This window comes from Plodia interpunctella, chromosome 7, assembly GCF_027563975.2.
Source record: "Plodia interpunctella isolate USDA-ARS_2022_Savannah chromosome 7, ilPloInte3.2, whole genome shotgun sequence".
Taxonomy (NCBI): domain Eukaryota; kingdom Metazoa; phylum Arthropoda; class Insecta; order Lepidoptera; family Pyralidae; genus Plodia; species Plodia interpunctella.
Window position 1 is genome coordinate 2,276,549 of NC_071300.1, and position 26,041 is coordinate 2,302,589.

The window sequence follows — 26,041 nt, forward strand, 5'->3', positions numbered from 1 at the left end:
AATCCCAAGATTTAGGTCTGTAGGTGGCTCGATGTAAGAAATACTTTTGTATCATTTTGTCCACTCCGAATAGCAGTTTGTTCTCTCTGTAGCATTGAGGGGTGTGACTCTAACAAGCCCAGGGCCAGCGTGAAAATATACCTTAATTTTTTTATGATTTGGCTGTGATTTTACAACCGCCTGATAATAACCCTCCGAATGCTATCGAAGAATTAACACCAAACTTTAACGTCGTACTCGAAGCAGATTCAATTTCACAGGGAAAAAGCGAGTTGGTAAATATTTCCTAAATAATTAAGTTAAACTCGTTGATATGGAGTTCAAACATTTAATGTACATAAATATGTACAATGAAATACATTTCATATTTATAAATATAGAAGTATTTTATCTATAGGACAAATTCATCTTATCCTAGTTTAAAATGACTCATTTTACAATTTGAGAATAACTTAATAGAGATCTTATAATTTGTAATCTTCAGGCATTCAATTTTAAAATTCTTAGGCAAAGTATTGCCTACAGGCAGATTTTTCTCACATTATGTCCAGGCATTTAAATAGTTCATCAATATGTTTATACTAATACACAGGTTTTACATTAAAGGCGAGACAACTGTCTCATTGGCTCAACCACATTGTGAAGATTGAAGCAGTTCCAGATGCAGCAGCAGGATGTTTCTCAGAGCGTTATGAACGCTTCATCCGCGCTGTCATTACAATTTTTCAAATTACTGACAATGACAAGAATTAGTTTTACTATCTGACTTTAAAATAATTAATCTTTACTGTCAATTTTATGAATGGTTGACTTTGGAAATTATACCTTCCTCAAGAAAATTGACGGATCGTAATGATAGCGCGGCCGCAGTGGCCGCAGGATAACCCGAGAGTTAGACCTGAAAGATGTGTATTGCCTTATGGGTAGTAAATTCACGCTTTTCTTGTTTTGTATGTGCGTGCTCGTAGCATCAAATAAACGCTTTTATCTTTACATACAGGATTGAATTCTGAGCTATCACATAATGTAGCCCATATTGTCGTAAGGTCCTTCTGACTGAGCGGAGTCCATGGTCATAACGGAGTCTGATCTTGGAGCATTCAAGGTCTTGACAGCTGGTCGCCATTGTGCCGTTGGTGTGAATAGACTTTTTCCACGCTGAAAAGAAATAATTATATAGTTAAGTACTTAATTGATAATAATTATAAGTAATTGGTTATATTTTTTGTTTTGTTCCATATCCTAACTAATATTATAAAAGCGAAAGTAAGTTTGTTTGCTTGTTACCTCTTCACGCTCTAGCTAATTAACCAACCTTCTTGAAATTTTGCATACGTGTAGTTTTATGTATGGAGTTGGACCTTTCATCCCGGAAAATTAACGCGGGCGAAGCCGCGGGCAAACGCTAGCTTCATATAATCCTGTACAAAGAGGGATTTATCTTAGAAAGTATTTTTTGTTTTTTTTATACTGCTAAGCAGATAATCAGGCATACGGCCCAAACATGGGCTTGAACTTGAACGTTGTCAATAACACTTGACCCCGTTGAAATATGGCATCGTTGATTTTATCATAACGCAATCCTCTAACTTATTTTGGATTTAATTCTGTTTGATTTGTCCTTAACTTAATTTTTAAAAAAGGAATTATCGCCTGAACTTTTGCAACCGACCGTTGGTAAACATTGAATACACTTTATATTACAAGATGACAAATCCTATATAGCCTGAAGTCTATTATAATATTTTTGGAAAAAACTTATACTTATCGCCAATTAGCCATAATTTTGTAGGGAACGTGTGTATTAAGGTCATTCAAGACAAATAGAACAAGCCGTGTTATTACATTTACCTTTGGCTGGATTCCAGCTCTCATAAAATTAACTCAATGTTACAATAATATGCAATAACATCCGTTTTAAATACATTCGGTATTTGCAGCTCAATTATTAACGTAGAAGTGGGTTTTGTATGTCCAGATATGATTACAAATAGAAAGTATAGGTACATAAGAAGGGTTGATAAATTAGGTTTGAGAAATAGTAACATTATAAGACTTTTTATACAAATTTGCTCATTGACTGATTCTGTTAATTAGAACTTTTTAAAATATTTTCTGTAAGTTTGTAATTCAATAAAATAATTAAGTGAAGCGAGATTCCGCATTCTAGATTGATATAAATTTGTTAAAATATTCAGGGAAATGAAAAAGTAGATTAGCACGCAAAACTCCTTAGCGCGCGCACTCACTACGTATGGATTCGTATCCTTGCAAAGTCCTCTGCCGCATCTGTTTGTCTGTTCGCGATAAACTCAAAAACTACTGCACGGATTTTCATGCGATTTTTACCAATATATAGGTATGTGTGATTCCTGAGGAAAATTTAGATGTGTAATTTATTATGTTCTTTCTTACATAAAACAAAGTTCTCTGCCGCTTCGCGTTGCGTTCGCATGTCTGTTCGCGATAAATTTATAAAATTCTATACACATTTTCCCGTACGAAACAGGGACGGGCTGATAGTAGACTATAATATAAACTCACATAGCCTTGATACAGGGCCCAGCAAAGGCCCACTGGGAACAGAATTAGGGTGGACAGGCCGACGGCCCATCCCAACAGATCTGCGAACAATGGGAACACGTAGTCCTCGTACGAAGGCGGCGTCCAATCAGAGAACACGAATATCAGAACGCTCTGAAAAACAATAATTAAGTATCATAAATCATTTATATCGGATACATACATAATTGTTAATAAGATTGATCTGCTTAACTCTAATATTTGTGACAAAATAACATACACATACTGTAACCCTTGTTTTTGTAAATATATTTTGATCGATTGTATGAGTTCCATCTTTTGTTTTTTTTTTGTACGTTTGAAAGCCGTTGGAATCAATGGTCGTGCCTGTTGACAACGTCAGCTGTCACGGTCTTAACTGTCAACGTCAGTCGTTGACCAACGGTCATCTTACTTGCGGGCGGTTGAAAATATTCCAATAATAAATAAATAAAAATAATCCTGTACCCTCATTACCCCTACATCCCTACCTCCAATGGCTGTGCTTTAAAATGGGGCGATCAAATGTTAGTCTTTGTAATGTCTTTTTGGCGCGGCTTGTAGTTCATTCTAAGTCCCGTCCAATATATTTGTAGTTACGTGTTCAGAAGTTTAAGAATTACTAGGCAACATTTTATCCCAACTACAAGAACAATACAATGCCCGGCTTTTGTCTATACCTGTAAATATTATCAAATGCACATGGAACATTTTGATAATTGATACACAGTCACATGGACTATTATAATCAGAGATTAGTTAAATGTAATTATAATTTTAAGTGTTATCGTATCGAGATACTTATATAATATATACTGACTATCAGATAAGCGCTTACAAGGCAGAAACTACAGGATATAAGAACATTACCTATCTGTGGCAGAAACACCTTTTTTGCGACGTCATATCAGCTTCGCCTTAATGCTAACACTCTTTTTCATTGTTTGCTGGCCAGTATTTGCATAAGAATTCGACAGTGCACAACTACGTAAAAGCTTGTGATAACTCGATAAGTTATCATTAGTAGCAAAGAAAATAATAAACCAGCCCCTTTTCTTATCAATTCAATACGCACACATACAAAGCTGACTTGTCTTAACATTTTATTTAATAATATTAAAAATAATAATGATCGACTGTTTATATTATCCCTAATATTACGTTGCGTATAATAATTTAACTAATTTCAAACAAGATCATAATAGGTCAATAATTAATAAAATACTTATTGAAGAAGAAAATATCTTTGATATGTATTAATAAAGTTTATGTCCAAAAAATATATACCTCTGTACTACATCTTTTCTACGGATAATTATTTAGCATTTCCTACACACACCAGACTGATTTTAATGGATTCGGATCATCATTTATGCTCCGCTTAATCCCTGCTAAAGCATAATCCGATCAACTAGTCCAGTGCCTCAGAGAAAATCAGCAATTATGCAACTGGTTAGCACTGGTTTATTCCAGTTTAAGGCGGATACAGTTGGCAAAATCAAGAGTATGTTACAGATATTTTATTTAAATTGATTTATTATTAGTAGGATAGCGCTATGTATGTTATCCTGACTCATTGTACAGACGACAGAGTGGAGACCACGGGACAGAAAACGTCCAGATTAACAAATGAGAATGTAAATGTGACATTGACGATTTAAACTAAAGAAAGAAAAGTGGCGGGAACTGAAAGGACGCCTACATCAAATATGAACGAGTATATGGTTAATCAGGTGATATAATACTGATAATGTATCAATCACCAGATTGAAAATCAGATGACTCAAAATCGAAGTTAGACTTTCACATTTACTTTTACTTGTCATATTCTAAATTAATTATTATTTACCAAAGCTATTGTTCAAATAGAAGTCTGTTAACATTATTTAGAAGGTTCAAATTATGGTAGCCGTCGAAATGGTAGACTGTTAGACAGTAATAGACTTTCGAACGCTGCGAATCAAAATTACTTTGCAATTTGTTGGGTTGTTACTCAATAAATCTCGAATCGACAAAATTGTTATATTGTTTATTTCATTTTACTCGACAAATCTAGTTATTTCCAGTTAAGAGCGGTTTCAAAAGGCCAATTTTCGTTATTGTTCAACGAGCCTTAACTTAAAGCAAATTTGGAACTCTAAAGCCACCATTGGCTAATCCAATGTAAACGTTCTTGTACACTAATATCCAATTCTTGGTATGTAAACCACATTACCAATTGAATTTCTAAGTGGATTACGGTGAAGTTTATGCGATTCGGTATATTAGATGAATATTAACTTTACGTACGATATGAATCATATATTTCAACACATTAAACTTTAAATTAATAAGTAGGTAATACAGATTACGTTCGAACAAAAAAGTTTTCCTTGAAACCGTGATGACGAAGATGTATATACGAAGACATTTTTATACCTAGTAATTTTTGGGAACACATTGAACGTAAAAAGATCATTCTGACAACAATAAAAGCTTGCGTCAAAAATGGCATTTTCGTAAAAAAGTTATGTTCCGCCGATGTGGAATGTATCTTAGCTATTCATGCAATGCTACACGATTAATCGTTAATATATTTTATAGAACAACTAAAAATACTTACAACACTGCCAACCGGACACAATACTAGCCAAACAGTCTTCCAATACATTATGAAAACCTTGTTCAATTTCATACCCATAGCGTTCAGGTCTTTAAGTGCTCGGTTTATGCCGTAGCTCCATGACACTGCTGTGCACTGAAAAAAAAAAAAACAAAATTGTTTTCATCGACGTAATAATACGTATTTATACTAATTACTGTCATTTATTATCTAGATTATTTTTAGACAAAATAATCTAGAGTGTATGGCATGGATGGTAAATTTTTCTTTTTGCGTTTTCCTTTTTTTTAGAGACTCAAAGAAGATGTTGAACTCGATCGAGTGATATTACTTTTTCCAGACAGGTGTCCTGCCTGATGATGTCAGAATATGTTTTTGTCGTCAGCTGTCAAAGTTATGTGTCCCTTAGTCGCCTCGAATACCATCCAAGGGAGGAGATTGGAGGGGCCCTATTTAGGTATAATAAGGTTTAATAAGGCGCTAATAAGGCGAAACCAAATGTCAACTATCATTATCTTGTGAAAACCTAATTCACAAGTTTATACTTGTAGTGAGGGTAATTACCAAACGCTATAATTATTTTGATTTCCGAATCTTCCCGGTCTCGTTCAAATACTTAATTTCTCAAAAGATCACACGATTTCTTTTGTTTTTTTTTTAATAAGAACGTACTCGTAACTTTTTTTTTTTAATAAAGACATATATAAAATTAACCCAAAATCGATATGTTGGTGTATCGATTTTGGATTAATTTTATATATGCCAATACCCTATTTATATAAGAATACTACCTTTTGCCCGCGGCTTCGGACGCGTTAATTCCAGAAAAAAATCAGTTAAGTATTCTTTTATCGCATATTCTAAGAGTGGTTAAATATGTCATCTGTTATGCCCGATCCACACCATCTATCGCGCTATGGCGGACGTTCGTCAAACTTGGCAGATTCGATATACATTGCTGGTTTTCCATTACGGTAAATGAAAGCACTCGCATAAACAACGCAATGTTAATGCATTCGCGTCGGCGTCTATCGGAGTTTGACAGCGGGCATAACCTACCTAGATCTGCATATACATAAAAATATATGGTCTAAAAATATTAAACGTACCTCAGCCATGCCGATCAACAGTATAGCCCAAGAGGCAGTGTTCCAATCGAGCAGAGTAAACAAATATACACCACCGCTGAAGCACATAGGAATACCGAGGATAAAGCAGCAAGTACATGTAAAAGCTGTCACCTGGGGGATGGAAAACATAATTAATAAATTGGTAGCAGTTGTACACTTTCTAGTGCTGTCGTGGATTTTCGTGAACCGATCGTTCCGGACGGGATAGCACAATTTAAAGAAGAATTAGAATCATTGTAACATACTAAGTATTGTTTTTGTCATTTATGTGATATTCCGTTTTTACCTATGTTATATTTATAGTGTCTGAAATGTGAAAATTTTGAAAAATCTTAACTAAACAGTCATTAAACAAAATTTAAAAATAAACTAAAAAAAAAAATTACAAGTTTTACAGCAAAAAAAATTGATGATACGCTTTAAACTTATCCTTCTATAGCTTTATATTTAGCCCTCTGATTTTTACAGACACTTTAATTAAGATTTTTTAAAATTTTAAATATCAATATTAATTGTAAAGTTTTCAAGTTTACTTTAAGAAAAAGTATATTTATCTCATTATGTCAATGTCAAAACATATTTTAGCTAAATATATGCTTTAGCTTTTTTTATGAATAAGATCCAAAATGTTAACTTCAAAACCGGTATTAAGTGAAAATCAATTGTACTACGAGTACATTGCTGGCATTTCAATTCAACGTAATAACTTACAATCATCACTTACCCTCCAATAATTCTTTCTAAGGTTCGGCCATTGGTCCACAATGGCTGTGTTGATAGCTTCGATGCCTGCGAACTGACTGCCCAAACCCAAGATGAAGAGCATAAGGAAAAACATGATGCACCAGAACTGCGGGATTGGCATTTGCAGCAAGGCTTCTGGGTACGCCACGAACGCTAGGCCTGGACCTTGTTCAGCGACATCTATGAAAGGAAAAACAAACTCATTCGCTTAGTAAATTTTCGCAATAATAGCAACCACATTGTGTAAATGCCAGCTCCACACTGTCGCCGAACTCACTCACATTTCGACGCTATTGCGAGAACATTGCGCAGTTAGTACGAGTGCTTTTATTTATCACAATGAATAATCCGCAATGTATATCGAATCCGCTAAAGTTTAGCAACCTGGCGACAGTGTGAAGCTAGCATAATAAGAGTGCGGCTTCTTAGCTCAGTCTTGCTCGCTTATTTTGACATCTGTCGACGGATAACGTAGAATTTGTATGGATATTTGACGTAGGTAGGTCGACGTACGTCAATGTAAAAATCAACAGATAACAAAGGAGCCCAACGGAACGCCACGACATGTCAATGAGGTTTAGGGTGACTTGCCCCGTCAAATTTGACATTGATACTATCCGGCGCGCCGCTGACGTTTAGACAAAATGACGTGCATTGCGTTTTTTTTGCGCACGTTTAAGTTAACATCAAAATTAATGGAGCAAGATAATAATATCATTATCGCATCAACTTTCAAATTGTTTCATCATATTAGTTACGTAAGAAATTTTTACTCAAATTAATATAAGTACTTAGACAAAAATGGAAATCAGGAGATCATAATTTTATAATCAGTTTGCGCTGACATGCACGTAGATGATAATTAATATAGTTACAGATATAGATATTGTAGCAATACCTAATTAAATAATTATTAGAATAGTTTTCACATGTCATAAAATGGCGTACGTAGCGTTCATGTTTTATTAAATTGAAGTTTGTATTATGAAGTGAATTATATATTATTTTCACATTGTTTTATTAAACACTGATATAATAATATATGTATACAGGAGAATGCCGAAATAAACTCACTTGAATAGGTTGATCCCTATCATGCCAATTTATAGTAGAAAATCCCCAAAAATGACGCACTTTGAGGCTAGCATATTTTGCGTTTAATTTTAATACGAGTACTCTCCATATAAGTAATTGTCAACACGATGTTTCATAAAATGATAAGCTAAGTTTATTGAAACATAGTATCAGCAATATCTCTAGTTATCAACAGACGAAGAATAATTAACTTCTTATCAGTGGAACACATAACCATTCATTTTGGTAGGATAATGAACGCGTAAACTACGCATGTTTATTATAGAGGTATGAGCGACTGAGATTCTTTCAGATGATAATACATTTATACTCGTATTATTATTGATATTTTTTACGTATTATTAAAAAAAAAATCAGGAATTAAAAGCGCATGTACCATTTTTAGTGTTCCGTACTGAATGCGAAAATAAAACTGTATTACTAAAACCCCGCTGTCTGTCTGTCACCAGGCAGTATCACATTAACCATTATAATTAGACATTTCAAATTTACACAGATATAATGTATTTCTGATGCCGCTATAACAAGATTATATAATGGGGTCCCATACAACAAACGTCACGGCCCATACACACAATGAAATTTTAAAATTAACGAGCTAGAAAGTGCTATAACCAAAATTCCAAATATTGACGAATATAAATCCAAATTTTATCCCAAGAAATTTTTTTTCTCTTATAATGTTTTTTTTTAAATTAAATAATTTTTACTACAAAGACGTTGATAGACTAACTACATAAAATAAAAAAGTAAATCGCTTTTATATAATTTATTATATTTATATTTATATTTTTCAACTTCACATAGTGATAAAAAATGTCTGCCAATCAGTTTCTACGTGATATCAAACTTAGTATACCTATTGTACCAAATTCACGGAACTCTTAATCGCATATATCGATTAAAATTGTACTTTGTTTTACTACTATAAATGAAATAGTAGGTATCTTGTCATTTCACTAATTCAGAGGGCAAATTTGTATTTCATTCCTCACTATCAAATTGATTCGAAGTGAGATGCAGCGAACCAATCACATTGCGGTGAAGTTGTCGGTGCGTCACAATTAGCGCACTGTGATTGGTTAGCTGCCTGTCACTGCGAATCGACTCGATGGTGAGATGTAAATATTAAAGTCGCACTACGCACATATATGTCCTAGTAATTAAACCTGCGCAAACGCCGCCATTTTGGTTCAACTTATGTGCCGAGGATTGTACGTAAAACCCGCCAATTGCTATGGGCCTGATTTGTCCATTATGAATGGATAAATATGGAGAAAGCCTAACCCCTAGCATTGGTGACGTTCAAATGGCTTTTGATGTATTAATCATCATATCGAGTGTGTTATTGCTAACACTGGTGTCAGATTTTATTCAAGTCGCCTAAAGGCATCTGACATGTCTACCTGCCACTAGATGGCGAAGAAGCATACACACTAGGGAACTAAACCGTCAACCATTGTTCAGGTTTCCTCACGATGTTTTCCTTCACCGGAAGCAAGTGGTGGTATATGAGAACTACTAATATGAGTCAGATTGGTATACAAACTCATATGGCACGGCTATGATACGAACTTGAGACCTTTCAGTCCACAGGCGGGCGTCTTAACCATTAGGTACACCACCACCGCTTCAATTGTATGTCACATCTGCTGTGCAAGTTCAAATCCCATCTTGTTTCTTTTTATTAACTTCAAATTCATTCGTTCATGTTCTAACGCGTTCTATAAAAGCCACTGAATTGGCAACGTACGGAAATTGTGTTGCCTTATCGCAACACAAACAAGCCAGTGATTCTTTTGTTGTTTAATTATCCAAAAGCATTCATTGTTTCAATATTAGATTTTGCATGCGGCTAGGGTTGCTTTCGGAGATTTCACAAAAAGAACTAGAGACATAACATAACATGGAGTTCAGTTTGTAGAACAAGCAGTCTCACAGAGCATGACTTAGTTTTTTAAGCCAATAAGTATGTTAATTCTATCAGATCCCACCCAGATCCACGATTGCAAGTTTTGATACACATTAAAACAGTATCTATTATTTTTATTAGATTTTTATTTCTGTATTTTTAGCAAACATCAAACGTTTTAAATAAAGCAAACTCTGCAATAGCATTAAAAAAAGTAAGTGAAAATGAACAACTGACCAATTGATTTATAAAATCTGCTAAAATCCTATAATAAGTATCTGAACATAATCGTGTCGTAGTCATTATATAGCGAAAGATAAATATCATTTTGAATCATCTGCATCATTTATTAATAAAAAAGACACTTTCGTTTTTTTGTGAAAAAATGTGTTGTTCATATCTCTTTTTACAATATATCATATTTGCACGAAAATTAAGTTTAAACAAACATAACCTTTTACTTTTTAGCGCTTGAACTGCATAATCGTAAGAAAAATGAAAAAGTCATCACATAAAATGTATAAACATAAAAAGCTACGTTTGTAACAACACTTACCATCAACACTGACGCCCATGAGATTGGCTTGGAAGCCGAGCACTGAGAATACGGCAAAACCGGCGTAAATTGACGTCAAGAAGTTGGCAACACTGACGAAGACAGCGTCAAAATGGCAGTTGTTGTGGAAGTTATTATACGAAGCCAGGGTGACGAGGGAACCGCAGCCGACTCCGAAGGAGTAGAAGATCTGCATGAAAACGATACAATTAGTATAAGGTGAGAATCGAAACTATAACAGCGATGTATATGAGCGATATTTTTTTTTTTTGTATCTAATCTATTTTTAGATCAAGTTAATATATTAGTATCTATTTATCAGTCATCTAATGAAATATGAAGCCTCATCATTTTTTAAGATAGTTGAAAAATGGAATATCGTATTTATTGATGTGTCAATAAAAACGATATCCCATTTTTCAACTCGAAAGAAGTAGTAACAATTAATACATATTGCTAGTTTCGACACCGCGTAACAACTTCAAGTCGGGCTTTCATCGGCTAAATCTCTCTAATCTCCAAACTTCTTAATGAAAACAAGCAGTAAATGGGAATAATTTTATTTATCGAGTCAATCCAAACTTAGGGATAATTACATAGTAAATCTTCCTAGGATTAGTATCTAAATATCTATTTAGACTCCTGCTATCTAGCAGGAGTTAATTTTGTGTAATTGTAATAAAAATACTTTTTATGAGATTTCACAAAAAGTATTAGAGACATAATATTATAATACGGAGTTAAATATGCACTTGCACAAAGATAGCCTAGTTTTTTTTATTCCGATTATTACAATTGAAAGTATTTAAAAACATTGTCGAAGGTATTTTGACGACCTCGGTGGCGCAGTGGTCAAGTTCTTGCCACTGAACCGAGAGTTCCCGGGTTCGATCCCCGGTCGGGTCATGATGGAAAATGATCTTTTTCTGATTGGCCCGGGTCTTGGATGTTTATCTATATATGTATTTGTTATAAAATATAGTATCGTTGAGTTAGTATCCCATAACACAAGTCTCGAACTTACTTTGGGGCTAGCTCAATCTGTGTGATTTCCTAATATATTTATTAATTATTTATTTATTTTATATATACTTAAGGTAATTCAAGGATTTTCAGATTTTTCTACTACAAAATGTTCTCAAGTTGCATGTTTTGTTAGATCTAATTAACAGTTGGCACACCTACTGGCTGGCCTTTTTGTTATCTATTTCCTTCGGTATCTGTGCTTAATCTATTTATCGAAATACCATTACTGGCTACCACACAGTTAAGATTGATGTCGGTTGTAAAAATTTAATGAGACTCCAAATTACTTTTGTGACTTCATTTAAGTGGTTTCCCTTTTTTCTTTTTTGTCACTTTATCAGAGAAAATCTTGAAGTTAAATAAATTATGAGAGTCGTGCCTCAACCGGAAACTTTTATTTTCAATTAGTTAAATACTTTTGAGCTTAAGGGATTTTTCTGTCTGGCGACTTTATTAAAAGACCGGGATCTTTGGAGACTTCAAAGTTATATTTTTGTCGGAAGCTTGGATTAATAGTAATAAAAAGTTACACGAAAGACTTATTTTACTTTATGCTACACGTCTTCTCTTCCTGATAGTAAAATATTTTGCAAAATCATAAAATAAGTATAACACTCAATAGATCACGCTCATACTAAGCAATGAGCTTGTATTCTGGGTACGATGGGTACGTGCAACGTGCACAAGATGCCTGTTCTGTAGACATATCTGTGATAACAAGATATTCAAGCGCTGGGAATCGAACCCAGCACCTACAGATAAAGAACGGGCACCGGGTGTGGTGACCACTACGCCACTGAGGCTGTCTATGTGTTCGAATTCATGTATTTTTTTATCACACTTTCATTATGTACTTGTTATCACAGATATGTCTACAGAGCAGGAATCTAGTGCACGTTGCTGTGCCCATCGTACCCAGAATACAAGCTCATTGCTTAGTATGGGCGTGATCTATTATGAAATTTTAATGGCCTGTAAATGTTCCAGTGTTGGACAAAGCCCTTTCTCAAGTTACTCCAAGCCGTTCGGTCATGGGCCAAATTGATACTACCATTTATTGAACTGTAAAGTAAGCTCCACACTTTCGCCGAACTCGGACAGATACCGAAGCGATACATTCGCGTTGGTATCTATAAGAACGTTACGTAGTTTTTATGAGTGATTTTATTTATCGCAATGAAATACCAGCAATATATACTGCTGATTTTTCATTGCGATATGCTCAATCAAAATAAATAAATGTATAAATATGTATAGACAAATCACACAGATTGTGTTGGCTCCAAAGTAAGTTCAAGACTTATGAAGGGATATCAACTTAATGATGCTATATTTTATAACATATACATATACATAAATAACATATAGATAAACATCCAAGACCCAAGTCGATCTGAAAAAGTTAATTTTCCATGTTGACCTGACCGGGCAGTCCGGCATAACGACCGTTAAGCCACGGAGTCACGGACGTTGTCATTAAGATATAAGTGATAGTGTGGTGCTAGCATAATAAATATCTTACAAATCTGTCAAAACACAAGTTTACCTGAGACGCAGCGTCGCCCCACACATTAGCTTGAAGCAGCGTCCCCCAATCGGGCTGCAAGTAAAACAAGATTCCATCCGAAGCCCCCTCCAGTGTCACCCCCCTGATCAGCAACGCGGTCAGCATCACGTAGGGGAATAGGGCTGTGAAGTATACCACTTTACCAGCCGATTGGACACCCTGCAAGAATTGCGTTGGGGTAATTTATCTGAGTTCATTATCAACTGGAATTTTAACGACCCCACTGCTGGACCACAGGACTTCCTTAAGGATGGATAAGGAGCGTACGGAGGAGCGTAAGGAGGATACGCTGTGGATGGATAACTGCGGAATTCAATAGAGTCGCAAATTTATTACACACTTCATCGACTCCATTGTCTTCATTGACATCTTGTTCACTTCAATGTCACAATATTACATTTAATCATAAAATTTAGACAAGCGTAATATTTCATGCTTTTCGATCAATCAAACGAAATGCATCGTTAATTTCCAAGATTTGATTATAAGTGGGCAATGATTGTACATGAAATACCTTGATAACGCAAAAGAATGCGATAACCCATGATGCGAAAAGAGTACCGACGATGTGCCACTGGATACTCCCCCAGTTCTCCCACGTGGCATCTCCTCTACCCAGCACTCGTTCACTGAAACATTAAACTATATTGGAGAGACAGGAAAGCTCATTAAGGGGACTATAAATATAGAGGCCCGTCCCGGCTTCGTTCGAGGAAAATCATAATAAATTATACACCCAAACTTTCCTTAAGAATTACACTACCTATTGGTGAGAACCGCATGAAAATCTGTATAGTATTTTATGAGTTTATCGCGAACAGACAGATAGACGCGACAGAGGACTTTGTTTTGCAATATGTAAGGAAAAACGTAATAAAATTTACACTTACACCTTTCTTAGGAATCACATTATTTATTGGCGAAAATCGCATGAAATTCTGTGGAGTAGTTTTTGAGTTCATTGCATATAGACTGGTGCGGCTGGGGACTTTTATAATATGTAAGGATGGAAGATGGAATAATCCTGCGCTTCTCTTTGGAAAAATCTCACATAGAGTCATATGCTTATCAAATTATAAAATTTTATTGTGACAATACTCTACTGATTAGACTTCCCTTTACAAACATTTGATACTAAATTTTATGAACTATGAAAATATACTCGAATTTTAACTGAGCTTTTCGCGAGTCGATTTCGCAAATGGACACGTATGTCATTTTTGTATCATCTTTTTCCGATTAATATTATGAAAAAAATTATGATCGCACAAATAGATTTATTTTGTTGTCGCATTCCAAGAAAGGGATGGAAATATATTTTGAGGTAAAAGAGAGATGTACTATTCGTTTTTCTGTTTAGGTATTTCCTTCATCAGATATAGGGTATAATTTGCTTTATATAATCTACACACGATAATTTATGTTGAATTAATTATATAATATTTACTTTATATTTTCGATTCGCATACTAGTAATTTTTAGTTGTGTTAAAGTATTTGGAATGCTTTTTGACTACTGGTAATGTGACGTCACCTCGACTCAGTAGCATACATTTAGGGGGCGTTGCACTAGTCAACTTTGACGTTAACTTTAACCAGCGTAGAAAAACGCAACGTACACCTTTTATCTAAATGACTACCGGTGGCGCACACGTAAAATTAATGTCAAAATTAATGCAACTGAGCTTAAAATTGTTATTTTCGACAGTTTGAAAATGTGTCCGATTTCACTAACTGTATAACGTCTACCTTACGAATCGGTGCGTATGCGCCGGTCAAACAATATTTTATCTATTGTATCTCGATTCTGCGCGATCGACGAGTTAATGGTTAAAATAGCATAATATCCTCAACTAAAACCTAAAACTAAATTAATTCAATTTATTTAAACTAATATTTTTTTTTTATTGGCCTCAATCTCGAATCACCTGAGCGTAAGTCATTGATAAAAGACAATGTGATTACTGCAAATAAAAAAAATGTTCTTAACAGTGGGGGTCAGTGTGATTGATAAAGCCAAGGACACGTAATCAGTACTCTACCTATTGTTATCTACTCTTAAGAAACATTCTTTTATATACTTGGAAAAACTAAAGCAGGTCGAAGAACGTAATCATGATAGTAAATTCAGTTCGTGATACTGAAGAGTATACTATTATAATTCGATTGTATGTAATATAATTAGTTAATTGCTCAACGTTTAATTCGTAAGGAAATAATAGTGGTAATTTAAAATACCAATCTATAAATAAATATTCTTGGTCAATAGATTAAAAGCTCCGTGATAGCATCACGTTGTGTCCATAAACGTGGAGACTGGGTCGTACGTGCTTAGAAGTTAAAATAAACAGGAAACCATTGCCAATTGAAATATTTGAGCAAATCATTATAACTCGATGGTAATACGAACCTAACAAGACTACGCAGTGCGTATGCAATTGAGAATTTGGTTTAAAGACAAAAACAAAGATTATTTATTAGCAAAAACATGAGTTTCGATTTTTTGACAATGTGGTGTTAAAAGAAAAACTTAATCCTATATTTTTCCCGAGTATGCAAATTTAAATGGAGAGCATGCTATCATCCCATAAAATAAAATCGAATAAATAAAAGTACTAAATTAACAAAATTTTTATCTAAATAAATATTATTAAAAAATCGTTCAAATTATAATAACATTTATCAATTAGCAAGGACCTGAGGTGCTTTTTAAATAAATTTAAATTCTGATCTTTAATTTGTTGTGGAATTTTGTTAAATAACTAGCGGCCCGTCCCAGATTCGATCGGGTAATACTATAATAAAAAGTAGCCTTTGTTACCCCTGAAAGTTTCATCTGTCTCTGTGCCAAATTTCATCTAAATCGGAGTAGTAGTTTTTATTTATTAATTACAATCAAAAAATACGAATCTTTTGTTTTTGTAATATTAGTATGGTTATATTCCTATGACGAAACGTGTCGTAAACCAAGGCACAGGAAAAGGTAATAAAATTTTTAACTTTATTATTATCAATAAATTAAATATGGGATGCAAAAAAAGTACAATTTGAAAGAAAATATAATTCAATTGCATCTGTTTATATATCAATAAACCACACAGATTTAGTTAACTACTTAATTTTAAATTTTCGCGTTTCATTATTTGCTTAATTAATCGTACCTTTTCTACTTTGATTTAGTTAGCCCTCAAGTAAGTTCGAGACTTGTGTTATGGGATAATACTTCAATCCTATATTTTAAAACATATTTGCCCAGGGGGCCTTCATTATATATCTTTAATTCATAAATTAATTACAAGTAGTAATTATTAAGATAGCTAGATTTTAGTTTGATTTAATACAATTTTGTGGTAAAAAGTGATTTTGAAATATAGGAGTTTAAGAATGAAAATAATGAAATATTTACTAATATTATTCAAATATCTATAGAAAGAAAGAAAGAAAAATTGCATAAAAACATGCGTACATACAAATTGGTATAATTGTATAAATTAAATCGTGAAAAAAAAGCATGTGAGTTCATTTTGAGTTATGAATGATTGCCTCTAGATATCTAGGTATTTTTATGCATGGATACATATATCTACGTCATTCGTAATCAAGGTCCTGATTTTATCGATCGTGATTGCGGATACATTATAGCAAATGACGATGAAGTGATTTTATCATCACTTCAAAGAAAGCGTCTAAAATCAAAAGTGCTAATTTAAAAAAATAGACATTAATCAATTTTGGGTGGGTTGCATCGTCAACTTTAACGTGCGCAGAAAAATTAGAAAGTACGCCATTTTGTCTAAAGCGCGCCGGTTAAAATCAACGTTAAATTTGATGGTGCAACTCACCCTTAGAGTTCTCTGTTGCAAGGAGGTCCTCCACAAGTGTTCACATTCTTGACTTCTCGATGAGCATGCAGAATGAACATTTTTTAATAAAAATGTATCTTTTGATACAAGCTTTTATTGTTGTGTTGTAAGAGAGATCTAGTTGCATTCAATGCGCGAGAAAAAATTATATCCGTGTAGTAAATCATTGAGGAGGTCCCTCGTTGAGAGTCGTTCCTGGGTCTACCATTAAGTCAGGCTTATCATAATAAAGCACTGTCATAGAAACAAAAAGATGCGGAAATTTTCGACGCTGTAAAACAAGTGAAAGTAGATAATATTTAACTTCATAGATAAAACGCATTAGATGGAACAAAAATATCATTAATTTAGTATAAAACAAAGTCGCTTTTCCGCTGTCTGTCCTTTATGTATCTTTAAAACTACGAGACGAATTTTGACGCGGCTTTTTTAAATAGTATGATTCTTAAGGAAGCTTTATGTGTATAATGTGTTATGGTTTTACCCAAGCGAAGCCGCGGCCGGTCGCTAATAAATACATAAATTGAGCAAGGTCTATAAGCCCAGACTGAAGATCAACTTTGCCAGCCTATATCTTACTGTTGGGTACACCAGCAGTAGGATATAGGCTGGCAAAGTTGATCTTCAAAATCAAAAATCAAAATCAAATCATTTATTCAGAAATTAGGCCTTCACAGGCACTTTTTCACGTCATAATCTAAATTAAATGATGTTTACCAAAGCTACAAACTACTCGTACTAGCATTTCGAAATGACCACTGCTGAGAAGAAATGCCGAAAGAAACTCATTCAAACAGTGTTGGTCCCTATTATGCCAGAAGGGCTTACCATTTTTTAAATATAAATTTATGTATAATTTTTTATCAGTAATATAACATGTAACACTCATAAAAGGTGATGAGAGGTGAAATTTAACTTGTAAGATTTTATTACAAAAGTAAAACTATATAAAAGTTTATTGTGATAGCCCAAATTAAAATTATTATAATCGATTTACCTGCTTTATTACTCTAGTATTATTACAACAAAGGCAACGATAACATTATAAAAAAAGAAAAATACTCACTTGTAATATTCCTCAGATGCCATTATTCTCGTAACGTTCGTGTACCAAGGAATAATTTCTGTCCCGTTCAGGCAAGAACTCTCATTATAAGGCTGGAACCCAGTAATGGTGCAGATTTCTCCTATACTGAAGCAGTCCCGCATGAAATACGTTTGGGTCTCAACTCCTGTGAAGTTTCGACTTCGGCAGTCCTGGTCGTAGATACCACTGTAGCAAACTGTGAAGAATTACCTTTTACATATCTATATATATAATTAAACTGTAAATAAACTTTATCTGTTCATAGGAGATATTAAAGAAAATAATTGCAGTGGGTCTTTATGGAACTAATAGTAGCCAAAACAATTTATTTTAGAATTTTTGTTTGTCTGTCTGTCCTTCTGTCTGTTTGTTCGCGCATCATGCCAAATTTACTGAAAAAATAATATATATATTTGAACAATATATAATTTAAAAAAAATGTTACTTGTCTGTAAAGTGTTTTTTCATAACATATACGATAATAAAACAGTACTTACAATCAGTGTTATATTCATTATCACATGCGCCCCAATCCAACCTTCCAATTATCGATACAATGGTATAGAAGAGTGTCCAAGCGACGATGATCATGTAATAGATAGATATGATGCTGATCACGACTAGAGTGCAATATCCAAGACCACTGAAGAAGGGAGATATTGCACTAAATGCTTTCAATGGTCCCAAACCGGTGTATTGACCAACATATAACTCCAAAAAGAATAGTGGAAGTCCAATGATCATTAACATTAAAAAAAATGGTATAAGAAATGCACCTGAAACAATGGACATAAAACTAAACAGGTTAGTATGAACAAAAGCAGATTTGCGAAATGATACATTGATGAAACAAAAATTATGATAATATTAATAATATTTTTTTAACCCGCTGATTACTGGAAATATCCCAATTGACACCTAGGAAGGGGGCCCAAGTAGTGCCGGTCTCAAGCTAAAAATCAAGTAATCAACAGACTCCTGCGATCCAGTATATGGTCACGCTGATCGCTGTCCTCGTTCAAGTTCTCCATAGAACACGAAGTGGGACAGGTGGGAATCGACAGTAGGTGTGCTACTGAATGTGTATCATTGCAGCAACTCTAGTTGTTGCTGTAGAAAACCCAGTTGGCTCCGTTTTTATGACATCATTGACTTGTATCGTGTACTTACATTGTCATATTACTGATAAAAAATGATTCATAAATGTATATTAAAAAAATGGTAAGCCTTCAGGCATGATATGGACCAACAATTTTTGAATGAATTTCTTTCGGCATTTCTTCTGAGCAGTGGTCGTTCCGAAATGCTAGAGTACTTTGTAGCTTTGGTAAATATCATTTAATTTAGAATATGACGTCAAAAAGTGCCTGTGAAGGTCTAATTTCTGAATAAATTATTTGATTTTGATTTTTGACAACTCCCTACACTAGCTCATTTCTTCTTATAAATGGCTTATCACCTCGTGTGTCCCCACCTACATCCTGATATTTTCTTCTCTTCGAATCGGAAGAATATATAAATAATAAATATACGATCAAATCTCACAGATCGAGTTAGCCCCAAAGTAAGATCCGTCTTCGAGACATATGAGATACTAACTTGACAAATACTTATAACTTATAACTTGACAAAATTTTATAATATTTACATATATAGGATACTCGTAAGCACCTAATACCATAAATCTGAAAAATATCAATTTCCATCATGACCTAACCGGGGATCGAACCCGGGACTGCTTACACGTCCAGAATGATGACCATTAGAAAAAAGGACTTACCTCCGCCATTTCTATACGCTAAATAGGGGAATCTCCACACATTGCCTATCCCCACAGCGTAGCCTAGGCAAGCTAGGATAAACTCTATAGGCCTACCCCATGACGCCCTGTCTGGTATCGCTTCGCTTTCTGTTGAACTCGACGGTAATTTACCATTTGTTTCTGGCTGATAAGAAAAAAAAAAGAAAGTTAAAACGTACAGATATTAATAAAAATAAGTTAACAAAATTAAAAACGTTTATTTTCTCTCTACATATAACTAACGGCCCCGGCTTTGCTCGGGTAAAACCATAATAATAAGTATGTCACTTCTGAAGGTTTCGTCTATATCTGTGCCAAATTTCTTCAAAATCGGCCCAATAGTTTTTGAGTTTATTAATTACAAAAAAATATACAAATTCTTTCTCTTTATAATGTTAGTATGGAGTGAATAACTAAATAATACTCGTTCAATATTTCCAGTGATATCAAGATCCATTATATTCAGTGAAGGATTGAATTCAATGCATTTTTAATTAAATCGAATAAGTCCTTTTGCAAGATTTATTCAAATCAATTCACCAATATGTACTATTGAAATGCTCCGATGTATAAGGCTGTATTTATTCTATATAGTGACTTTATAAATAAATAAATTCATAAAACACAGACAGACGCTGACTACTTGCATTGATAACTGCTGAGAAACATAGAAGTAATCTAACGTAAAGAGTTTATCTATCTATCTATCTAACCATAATCTTATTCATACGAACATGTTAATCCTGAAGTTATATTCTGTATAACCCGCATATTCCTAACCATTTAGCTAACATATTCCGACCGTAGTAATTCGCCGATAAAGTAATTAGCGAACTTTTAGCGAACACGAAAATCTGCGGCACACTTCTAAATGGATCCCTTCAAACAAGGGAATAATCGTACTCATTTGTATGTAAATTCCTGAGGGATTGAGGGTAAGTCATAAAGGCGACGTTAAGTTTTCGTTCGATTCGCATTCTTGTTATTCAAATATTATTATGGGGAAGTTCGTCTCGCTAACTCGAACTATTAAGTTCTTGCACATACTTTATGTTTATTACTTGGAATGAGGAAGGAATGGAGCAGGCATTGCAGTTAGTTATGTCTTTGTTTCAATACTATCGCTTTTATAAATCATAATTCAGAGATTTCGCAATATTGCTTGCGTACTTATTATTATAAATATTTTTCCGACAGAATTGGTATTTTTTTATATAGTCATTTCTAATATAGTAGTGTTTCATTTACCTACCTACGTAGGAGTGGGTTTAATGAAAATATGAAATACTATATAATAAAAAAATAAATAAATAATTCAAATAAGTTTATATTTACTCTAAAACTATATTGATCAAAATACAATTGCTAATAGTAAAAATGATAAGTTAGTAAGTAATCGTAAATTTCCCAAATCAAAACAATTATAGTTACGATCTCTTTTTAAGTTTATTAATTATAACAACAGGTTTACAGGTAATAAATCATAAGGTTACCAAATATTTCCATATTAAATTAAGTTTATTGTAATTTTAATGAAGTATTGAACAAACTAAATCAAATGTCCCAAGCAAGTTTCATAATTTAATATAAAGTAAATTACTCCTGAAACGCTAACGGAATTTATTGGTTAAGTAAAGGCACCAAAGGCAAAGTGGAAGAGAATCTTTAACTCGTATCAAAAGCTTTAAAATTTCAATCAGCCAGTCCAATTTTTGTGAGCATAAACTATTGTCATAAAACATAATTTTGTACGATCGTTTCATCGATTAAAATGTTTGTGACCGCTCCATTTCACACTTTATTCCGTGCATATAGTCTTAAGCATTGCCGTAGAGTGAGTTGGATTTGAACATATGCGGGCCAACGCACCTGTGGCCAACTTACATGTAAGTCATGCTCTGGCGAAGTTTTAAATTGCTTCGGAACTGTGGGCCGAGAATGGAGTAGTTATAGGATCTAGACTTTCAGCTGTTTGGGAAGAGCTTGGTGACTGTTTTGCAAATGTAGGATGGTTTGGTGGTCGTAAGAGTAAAATGTTTTTAGGCGATTTGAATACAATCTGACTCCAGTGTGACACATTTGATAAGAAAAAAATTAAGTATGTAATTTTAGCATAGAATAGATTTTGCCCACAACTTCGTATGTGAGTAAAAATCCGTTTCCCGTGGGAATTACTGGAAATTCTCTCTTAGTGCTCCCCTACACTCCCCAGGGAACCTATATGCCAAATTTCAGCTTCCTTCGCCCAGTAGTTTCGGCTGTACGTTGTGTGTCAGTCAGTCGCAAGAGTTTTATATATCTTGATTTGTTTATCGAAAAACATCTACACAAATAAATTTAGAGTAAAATACTTGTGATAAAACATACTAATATTCATATATGCAAAAGTCTGTCGGTCTGTTCATCTCTCTGTCTCGCTTCCACAGCTAAACCGTTAGACCGATTTTAATGAAATTTGGTTTGCATCTAGTTAAAGACCTTCGTTCTAACATAGGCTAATTTTATTATAAAATAAACCCCCAAGTGAATGGGGGATGAAAGTTTGTATAAAAATCATGTCTGTTCTGCTTTCGCATAGAAAATCACGAGGGATAAGCCGCGGGCAAAAGCTAGTTTTGAATATTTATTAGTTAATAATTGCTAGTAAATATTCCTACAAGAATATTTTCTTATTTTATATTTTTTTCAAAAAATACTTTCCTGTGGTAGGGACCACAGATTTAAAAAAAAAGTTATATGTTAGATACATTAGTTACTGAACTAACTTTTTACGTTTTTCATTCATTTATGTGCACAGCCGCACATCAATACTTATTACAACTTAACTGTCGCTGAAACAAAGTCGCTTCTCGTTGTCTGTCTGTCCCTATTTACCCTTAGATATTTAAAACTACGCTATGGACACGGGTTTTTTCATAGACATTATGATTTTACCCGAGCGAAGCCGGGATGGGACGCGAGATTATAATATTAAAAATAGATGGGTAGATTCCATTTTTCATATCTAAAAACAATGGTGGTATAATTTACAATATCATAAAAAGATATGAAAAATATACCTATAGAAACTGATTTTTATTACAACACAACTACTTAGCTAACAATCGATCATCATTATTGTCTACTATTCAATGATATAATCAAGATTTAGATAATTTTTTTGATATGCCCTTTTAATAGGCTTTTTTTTAGAATGTATTTTGAAAGACACAATGACACAGTAACTATATTTATATAAAAATACACAATTATTTCAACCGATAGCTACGTACAAATTTTTAATGCATGATTCAATCGAAGACTTTTTAGTCTGTGGTTGTTCAGTTCCACTGCCGGGGGAAAGTGGTACCACTGTTCCCCATACCTTCTATTCACTCGTGTCTGTTGGCAATTTGGTAGGATTTGGTCGATATCTTAAATATTATAGTTAAATTGGATAATTTTCAGTAAAAAAAATATACCATCTTTTAAATACATTTTCATCTATATATCTATACTATTAGTATAAAAAGGTAAGCGTTTGTGAGTTTGTATGTTTGGGGCGGGTAATCTCGTAATTTATAAACATATAATTTTTTTTAAACAGAGCAAGCAAATTGGCTAATACGAAATAAAAATAATTTTGTGATATAAATGAGATTAAAGCATTAATACAAGTATTCATGACGGTACATCGGCCACATGTAATGTAATCTGATGGATCTTTATGTAGCGGTAATAAGGGTGAGATTGTAATAAATTTATTAAGTAATTTATTTTCGACTGTACGATGAATATCGCAAGATATTTCGTAGATATCAAATAAAGGAATTATATTCATTGATTGTAATGGACATAAATAATATACAACATTTTAGGTTGTAGTAATAAATTAAGTGCTATATAATAAAATATCCTTACATAATATAAAACATAGTCCTCTACCGCGTCTGTCTGTTCGCGATAAACTCAAAAACTACTGCACGGATTTTCATACGGTTTTCACCAATAGATAGTGTGGTTCCTGAGGAAGGTTCAAGAAGAGCATAATTTATAACGTTTTAAGCTGGGACGGGCCGCTAGTAATAAAGTAAATAAGGTCTATGCAAATGGATTATGATATTAATATGCGTGTCAATGAAGAGGACTGCGACGCTCAACGGCTGGGAAGGAACCGGGACATCGCTCAGGTGAGAGAGAGAGAGAATATTATATTATAACTGTAACAGATCTATGTACGCAGTTGTTTATAATATTAAAGTAATAAGTATATAGTCTTTAATAAATAATGGTAATCACCTAATGTTTGAAAATTGAGATCAGAGTGATAGTCATTTATACAGGCATTTTTTTAATATTGTATCCTTTCAAATAAATCATTTCCTATGGTAATAACAAAAAAATATCGGGAGGGAGAAACGAACAATACAGTTTAATAAAAGAAACTGTAATGTCTTTGTTGACAAATTTTCTAAATTTTCCATTTGATACCGAAAAGCCATTGGCTTTTTTTCATTAAATTACTTTTTTATAAATACTATTTATAAAAAGAAAAGTTGATCTTAAGTTGTATTTTTCTTTCCTTCTTCGCGGCACATAACATCACCTTATTATTCGAGTAGATGTTTCCCGGGGCTTCACTCCTGTGGGAATTTTAAGATAAAATATAACCTATAGCAATCTTGGATAATGTACCTTTCTAATAGTGAAAGAATTTTCGAAATCGGTTCAGTAGTTTCGGAGATTACCCGCCTCAAACATACAAACTCACAAACGCTTACCTCTTTATAATAATAGTATAGATTAATTAAAAAACCCACACTAAACACTTGCCTTATTCATAGCGTTATGTCAGCGAACCAACGTAGTTGCTCAGAATCAGATCCTTGGATGTATGTGTATTTGTCACCGAACTTGCCGACCACACACACAACACAGCACAACTCGCCGACGGCGTGTGACGGCATGTGGATGTCTTTGACATGGTACCACAGACTGTCGGCGAATATTTACAGAATGTTGTACTAGATTTTATCGCTCCGATATCGACTGATAAAGATTTTATTGGCTAATATAAAGGTCTTTTTATAATTACTATTTTTCTTCAGTAAATTAGAAAAAAAAAATATAGTCCTGATTTTTTTGGAGATTTTTTTTTTGTAAATAGTTTTCTTATTGATAAAGGTTCAAAGTATCTAAAAAACAGAAAAGTTTTTCATTAACATTCGCTCTGGTTGGTACTTAGTTAAAAAAATCTTTAAACCGGGTGCTGACCAGGGTTGTATTTTGTAAGTTGTAATTATTTTTATTAAATTATCTGTCATAAAAACTTTTCTGGACATTGTGGACATAATGCACACAACACAAATTATTCATAGTCGTATTCCTCATGGCTGAAGGTCGTGGTCATTACGTGGAATGAAACACACACAACAACTTTCTTGGCATTATTAATGGAGTGGTTTGCCATTGCCTTCTCCATTTCACACACAAGTTAATAATAATCAACCAGTGCGCAGGTTTCCTCACGATGTTTTCATGAAGCAAGTGGTGGTCGATGAAAACGACTATATACGAGTCAGATTTGTATACAAACTCATGTGACACATGTAGGATTCGAACCTGGGACCTTTCGATCTACAGGCGGGCGTCTTAACCATTACACCAAATGCAGAAAAATATTCATAATTTGTAATTAGTTTTTCAGGCTTTCCATGCTTGTCATGAAATTAAGAACAAAAAGGAACAGTTGTAAAAAAAATATCCAAATTGTAAAAGTCTATCGAGGGGATGCTTTAATTTTTTTCCTTTCATCTGATTATTTTCATATGCGATGATCAATTCACTATATTTTAATTTCAATAACACAAACATGTCTTTTAGGTCACGTGTCTTTTGACAACTGACTCGTATCTGTATACCTCGTAATTGATAAGGACGTAAATTAATAATTATTCACAAAACCATGTTAATTCATTTTTACAAAATCAAAAGAACTATTAATAGTAACTAACTAACACCTTTAATCAAAAAAATTCAAAGCATCCATATTGACGTTTAAAGCTAACTAATCCGTACTCTAACAAATCGGCCAAAAATCGGATAAAAATCGGTCGAT

At 33.7% G+C, this 26,041-nt stretch overlaps 1 protein-coding gene across 1 annotated transcript; it reads right to left on the reverse strand.

Moving 5' to 3' along the window:
* Positions 1-312: 312 nt before the first annotated feature.
* Positions 313-24,918, reverse strand: LOC128671150 (sodium- and chloride-dependent glycine transporter 1-like). The gene is made up of 12 exons (XM_053747395.1): positions 24,757-24,918; positions 19,924-20,089; positions 18,641-18,919; positions 18,123-18,339; positions 13,709-13,823; positions 13,174-13,353; positions 10,602-10,791; positions 7,019-7,218; positions 6,274-6,405; positions 5,165-5,299; positions 2,545-2,697; positions 313-1,158 (listed from the first exon to the last, which is right to left on the reverse strand). The coding sequence occupies exons 1-12, from the start codon at positions 24,763-24,765 to the stop codon at positions 1,018-1,020; spliced, it is 1,917 nt and encodes a 638-aa protein (XP_053603370.1). The 5' UTR covers positions 24,766-24,918; the 3' UTR covers positions 313-1,017.
* Between the last annotated feature and the right edge of the window lie 1,123 nt (positions 24,919-26,041).